This window comes from Brassica napus, chromosome A1, assembly GCF_020379485.1.
Source record: "Brassica napus cultivar Da-Ae chromosome A1, Da-Ae, whole genome shotgun sequence".
In the NCBI taxonomy this organism is placed as follows: domain Eukaryota; kingdom Viridiplantae; phylum Streptophyta; class Magnoliopsida; order Brassicales; family Brassicaceae; genus Brassica; species Brassica napus.
The window spans coordinates 6,356,546-6,363,354 of NC_063434.1; the positions used below are offsets into that span (position 1 = coordinate 6,356,546).

Genomic DNA, 6,809 nt, shown 5'->3' on the forward strand with positions numbered 1-6,809 from the left:
TATAATCTTATAATAAATCTTATAATATAAAGAAGAGACTCCCTTCTTCTACATTGATCCACGTCACTAAATGAATTTCTCATGAGTCGACACCTGTCTAAACGCAACTCCATCCGCGTTTCATTTAAAATCTGTTTCATGGGTTTTACTTGCTTTGTTTCGTTGTTGGCCCATTATATCGTGAAGCATAGGGCTGGGCAAATAAACCGAACCCGAAAACCCGAACCGAATCCGATCCGATAAAAATGAATTCGAACCGATCCGAACCCGACGTAAATACCGAATGGATCTTGTTTTGTGGTATTTCGGGTTATGGGTATTATCCGAACCGAACCCGAATCTAAATGGATATCCGATAAAACCCGAAACCTTCAAAACCTCGAAAAGATCTTGTACCAAACATGATCTTAATTCCTAATATATATCCAAAATACACTATGAAATATTGAACATCTAAAATACTTATCTCTTACATGAAGGTTGTTGGTTCTATTGCATGAAGGTTGGTGGTACTATTACATGAAGATTGATGGTTGAAGATGGCTGTTGAATCTTGAAGTATTTAGATTTAGATTTTGTTTTCGTTAAACAATGTTTCTCATTTCATGAGAACTTGATTTTCATTTTATGCTTTTATTTATTTGGTTTTCTTTTTATCAGTAAATATGTTTACTTTTCGTTTGATTTTGAATGATCACGGTTGATGTTCCTTATTTTTGAATCGATTTTACTTAAGTTTTGGTTACAAAATAGGTACAAATCAGGTATTTTAAAACTGAAGAACCGATTTTACTCATGTTTTGGTTATAAAATAGGTAAAAATCAAGTACTTTTAAACCAAAAAACCGATTGGGACCCGAACCCGAAAGTATATTGGGTTGTACCGGTTCTTTGAAGATTTACTAACCCCGACCCGAACCCGATAGAACCCGAACCGATCCCGAACCGAACTTTCATATAATCCGAATGGGGCTGATTTTGATAAACCCGAAAAACCGAAACCCGATTGGATAAAACCGAAACCCGTTTGGGACCCCGAATGCCCAGGCCTAGTGAAGCATATGTCGTGATCAATACCTTTGTCATGAAACACGTCGTTCTATATTAGATGTTAGCGTTTGTGTTTCTTCGCGTCTCCAGGGGTGTGATGGCGATTTAGTCTTAAGTACTGCTTAAGATCGATCAACTCAAATTTATTGCGTCAGGAAGCTCAATCATCGTCCTTACATCTATCAACGCAGTTAATAAATAATTTCAATCCAGATCTTTATTCTCATCTGTTCTCGATCGTTTTCAATTGTTATGGTTGCTCCAACTGATAATCGTATGCCTCTCCGTAATTGCCATCATATCGCTGATAATCTTCTCCGTCAGGTATACTCTGAATTCCTAGATCCGATTTCACATTCATCTTCTTTGAAAGATTGTACAGAGAAACGTGAATGATTCTTCTGGCCTTTTCAGAGTTATGAGAAGATTATCTAATAACATAATAAGTTTTTCGTTTTCTTTTTCCTGTTATAACATGTTTGAATATTGCTCAGGCCAGTATCTATAGTGAAGAGAAGAATGTTGTAGACTTAAATCACGCTTCCTAGATATGTTCTTCTGAAATTTTGTATTTGAAACTTCCATGGTTACAAATTTTGTTCCTTTTTTTGCTCTTAATAGAATTTGTAATAAGTAATAACTTAATAAAGCCGACGATGAATTCTTTATTGTTGGAAGTGGTTTCTGTTGGTATCGTATATAAGATTCTGTTGAATGTCTTCCTGTCCACCGTGATTCAACCTCCAGACCTGATATTAACAAGGTTTAAGATTTAGAATTAGCATTTTGTTGACTTTATAATTGCATCTTCAAAATACATTTGCTTTCTTACCATTATTGTATTTGTTTCTTTTTTTCTTCCTCTAGATCATGCAACTGGTATGGCCGACAACATCTCAAGACACGTTACTGTTACCAGCAAACATTAAACTAACCCAATGTATTTATAGACCTGTAAGTCTGTAACAAGAAAACTGTTGGCCCTGGAGCACCTTTTACGAAAGAGTCTCTTGCTGAAGCTAGAAGCCTTGAACAAGAAAGATAGGGAAAGAAGAAGAAAGCCTGATTTGAAAAACAACCTTGAATCTTATGTTTATGCTACCAAAGAAAAGGTACAGATCACTATCTCGGCTACTTCATTTTTATTTTATTGCTAAAAATGAAGATAAGAAAGGGAAAAATGCTGCAACACCAAACAACAATAAACAAAAATCTTTCTTAATGTGTGGATCATCTTTTGTAAAGGTGGTGGGTTTGGATAATGGTTGAAAATGTTTGTTAGGTTGTTCCAGCTGAGCTTGAAGCATTGTTGCTTGCTCATCCAGAGATTGCTGATGCAGCAGTAATACCGTAAGGACTTTTTCTTTTAACATGATAGAGATTGTTAAATTCTTCTCTTTTTAATGACCTTTTTTTTCTGTAGCTCTCTACTTTTTCTTTCTTATGTTTTTTGAAGCATCCCTAACTTGAAAGCTGAGCAATATCCAATGGCATATATCGTAAGAACAGCTGGAAGTTACTTATCCGAAAAATCCCTCTGGAAAAATTTTAAGAAGAGAACTTATAAAGCTCACAAACTCGAAGCTCTAGCAAACCACTCTATCTTACACTTCACCGTTAGTTAACTCATTTATTTGGTTAACCGATTATTTATTTCTCTTACAGAAATCTCTGTCAAAACTGAATATTGATTTTGCTCAGCCTGTGAGTTCTCTCCTCTCCATGTGTCGACGTGTTCCTTTTCTTGGTGTCTCTGTTTCTCATATCTGCTATTGTTGATTTTGTCTAGGAGCAGCAGGTCTATTCAAAGTCGATGCGTCCGAGTTTCGTTACGGTCCGAGCCATGTCAGAGTCTCAGACAGCTCTAAAGAATCAGCCACAGTCCTCGGCCTCCTCTGGTTTGTTTTTGTGTTAACCTGCAAGTTCATATTCAGAGATTGATTTCAATTATATTATGTTTACAATAAGGTTTTTAATGTAACATGGGCGTGTGTACATCAGGAAAGAAGCAAGTTTTGATATCTTTTTCTGACAAGTAGGATTTAGCTACTCTTGGCAACGGTCTTCGAGAGGGGTATCTCTTATTTCATAATTTTTAGTTATGTTTCTGTTCTAATAAGTGTTTATGAATTGAAAAATGATTCTTTTTTTTCATTGTTTCTACTGGAGGAACTGCCTCTACCTTAGAGAATGCTGGAGTCTCTGTCACTTCCAAAGTGGAGACGCTTACTCATTTCCCTGAAATGGCAAGTTTCATTCTTTAGCTGGTGGTAATGATTAAGCAGTTGAGTTTGGTATATTAAGCTTACCTCTCATTTTGTTTTTGTTTTTCTTCTCAGAAAAGCAGTTTGATGGCCGTGTGAAGAGTTTGCACCCAAACATACACTGTGGTATCCTCGCTAGAAGAGATGTGGAGCATCATATGGAAGCTCTTAATGAGCATGGCATTGGTGAGTTTGGACATTTGATTAGCCTTTTATTTTTAAGGTTGAGACAAGTTAATCTGTAGTATTCCTTCGTGTTAAATAGCATCATTTTGTTTTGTATTGAATGACAGGTACATTTGATGGAAATTTATTGTGGAACCGAACTCTTCCTCATCCATCTCCAATAAGACCTGAAAGATTGGATGTTTCAGATAATCCAACGGCAAAACAAAACCCTGCCTTCTCTGGTGTACACAGAGAAGTGTCCTTTCTTACACTGCCTCCACTTCTCCATCATATTGGTGAGTTAAGACTCTTGCAAGATCCTTTCTTCATATGTTCCGACTCTGATGTCTCTGCTCTTTGATCGTTACCAACATAATACCATTGTGTATACTATTTGTTAGATTGTTACTGTCTGAAGCTATACCTTCCTCTCTCTCCATGTATATATACTACGAAACGTGCTTAGTGTTTGTGAAAATATCTCGAACAATAAATTTGATTCTTAAATAACTAATAAAAGGAATATGAATTTAAAAAAAAAAAAATTCAATAACATAAAAATAATTCTGAAAATGAGAATTTATTTTACAATAACAAATACTCTGCATGAAACACAAGAAATACGAGAAACTAAAAAAATATTATAAAAATGGAATAAGTCACATAATTTTAAAAGATTTTTAACAATTAATTGAGAAAAATATAATAAAATAGAACTAAGAGAATTAATTATAAAAATAAATGAAAATTGTATTTATATAATAACACATTAAAGAAATCATATGCAAATAAATGTAGTAACTTCATGAATTTCAAAGAGAGTTTCAATACAACTAATTTAATAGTGATATGAAAATATTTTTTTTGTAATTATAAATTTTAAATTGAAACGTAATAAAAACGATAAGGTATAGGAGTATAAATGAAAGTAGAAAATATAAAATAAACCAATCAAAATATTTATATTACCAAAATAAAGAAGAACACATTTCTATTAAAATCATCTCAACCATCAACGTATAAATTTACTTAATTTCAAAAAATAGTGAAAATTCATAATAAAATCCTATAATATAAAGTAACCACAAAAATAATTATTCAACCCACAACCAAATTCTTCACGGCCTAAATATTACAAATCACAAATAACATATCAAATACGAAATCAATTTTTTTGTAAAATAAAACAACATGAAGACATACGAAGCCCCCACAACATAACAATCACTACAAAAAAAGAGGTGAATTAAATCACTTAAATTGTATCACAAAATTAAGTGATTCTATTTTACATTACTTATTTACAAATGAAACAAATATGTAAAATTTAGCATCAATTACAAAAAAATGATGTTTTAATTAAATTATTTGACATCAATTCAACTAAGTGATATTTTTTTTATTAGTTTGTATCACTTTAAGCAAACTGATGTTATTATATAAATTTATATCAGTTGGACAAATGATGCATCTATTCTCTGGTTTAAAATCACTTATCTAAATGATATAAAACTCACATCAAAAAGAAGATTGATGCCAATAAAAAATAAAATAGCATAAATTATAAGCTGGCCTTAATGTCGAAAGTTAAGGTAACTAACTTTTTTCCTTAACATCAATTAAATAAAAATGATGTTATTTTACCTTAGTTTGCATCAGTTAATATTTAGGAATGAAAAAATTAGCTTGAATCTATATAACTGCTTCGTAAAAATATTAACTTCTCTTCCTCTAAATCTTAACTAAAAAAAGATTCCATTTCCCCAATAATAGCTTTTAGTAACTGCAATTAAAGTCATAAGCAATTTATCTTCCTATCTGATTTCTCTAGTTCTTGTTCTTTTCCTAAACACCATCTCCATCGCTTCTTCCTCTTCCATACCACGAAGCTTCTCATGCGTCTGCCGCTCCTCTGCACTACCCGTCTACTCCAGCCCCTCTTCCTCTGCCACAATCAATGCCGATTCCAAACCCTTCTTTCTAGGCCATCGGCTTGTAAAGATTTCCGAATCCTACACCAGGTATCAAATCTGAACATCACTGTCTATTTCGGTCTTCTTATCGAATTGTATATTGCTATGCAACCATTTGACCTTGAAATTGAGTTGCAGGAAGTGAATGGTTCTAAACCTGTACTCAGACAGTGCTGCAACTTCTCAGAATTACTATGAGTTCTATAATTCAAACGTTTATTGAGGAATCCACCACTTAAGGTATTTACTTAATATTCTCTGTTTTGATCATTTTATTGATAAATGTTTATGACCATTTTCTGTTTGACTGTTTTGTAGTGCCAAGGCTACGGATTAATTTGAACCGGCTAGGAAAAAATATCTTGTTTCATCAGTTCTTGGTCAAACAGTTCGGAATCAATGCTTAGGACTTCGTTCAGTGCCAATGGTTTTACTAGCCCAGGATGCGGACCCTGAAGCTACTATGGTACAATTCAGTTTTGGAGATTGTCTCGGGGCTCTCATTGATAGAGTGATTATCAACCTTAGTTTAGGTGGTATCTCTTAGCAACATTTTTTTTTTGCTTTGTAAATTTGCAAAATAATGTAATTTACATTTCAATACATTGATTATTAATCTAGTTTGATTATTCTGATTTAATTAATTATTTTACTTGCGTTTTTAATTGTTTAAATAAAACATCTTATTTTTTTTGTTAACATCAATTATGCACAAGTGATACAAAGTATTTAAATCAGTAATTTATAAATGATATAATTATTAAAGTCACTTATAAAAACCGATACTACTTTTACATCAGTTATTAATAAGTAATGTAAATAATTTAAATCGATTATTGTAACTGATACTAATTCTAACATCACTTAAATAAATTGATGTAAGACTTAGCATCATTTTTTGTGAGTGACACATACTCACATCAGTTGTTAGAATTGACATGAATATTTTTATTTTTGCATCAGTTATTTAATAAATTGATGTAAATTATTTGCATCACCACTTTCAGAGTCACTTATTTAAGTGATGCAAAGTTTAATTACATCATTTATAACTGATACATATATTATAAATAAATGATGTGAAACAAGCTTTTTTTTGTAGTGAATGCGATAACTCTTTAATAAAGAAACAACTATTGCAAACAAGCAAAATATATTTTATCACACATAATTCTTCTTCACCTGAAACTTTCTAAAAGATAAAAATTATTATCATATATATCTATTGCAAATGTAAATCAAAAACACAACTCACAAAATCATACAAAAAATAATAACCTAAATCACAAGTAAAATATATCCCGCCCGTAGGGCGGGCCGATCCTAGTATAATATAAAAAAATCCAAATCACTT

The 6,809-nt window shown here is 32.3% G+C and overlaps 1 protein-coding gene and 1 long non-coding RNA gene across 6 annotated transcripts; both read left to right on the top strand.

Annotated features, from left to right (window-relative positions):
• The first annotated feature begins 879 nt into the window (after positions 1 to 879).
• On the top strand, positions 880 to 3,301 carry LOC125578083. 5 transcript variants are annotated; one of them, XR_007316347.1, is made up of 7 exons: positions 880 to 1,374; positions 1,918 to 2,162; positions 2,333 to 2,400; positions 2,716 to 2,754; positions 2,840 to 2,948; positions 3,052 to 3,124; positions 3,220 to 3,301. XR_007316347.1 is itself a non-coding variant. In XM_048740373.1 (6 exons), the coding sequence occupies exons 1-5, from the start codon at positions 1,303 to 1,305 to the stop codon at positions 2,732 to 2,734; spliced, it is 333 nt and encodes a 110-aa protein (XP_048596330.1). In that variant the 5' UTR covers positions 880 to 1,302; the 3' UTR covers positions 2,735 to 2,754; positions 2,840 to 2,949. The 5 variants fall into 5 exon arrangements, 1 of the variants encoding a protein (XP_048596330.1); XR_007316348.1 differs by having other exon boundaries at positions 880 to 1,813; positions 1,918 to 1,929; positions 2,001 to 2,162; positions 3,052 to 3,295; XR_007316345.1 differs by having other exon boundaries at positions 1,918 to 1,929; positions 2,001 to 2,162; positions 3,052 to 3,295.
• Positions 3,302 to 3,388: 87 nt separating this feature from the next.
• On the top strand, positions 3,389 to 4,395 carry LOC125578089. The gene is made up of 2 exons (XR_007316349.1): positions 3,389 to 3,500; positions 3,608 to 4,395. It is a non-coding gene; the product is annotated as an uncharacterized LOC125578089 (long non-coding RNA).
• The last annotated feature ends 2,414 nt before the right edge of the window (positions 4,396 to 6,809 follow it).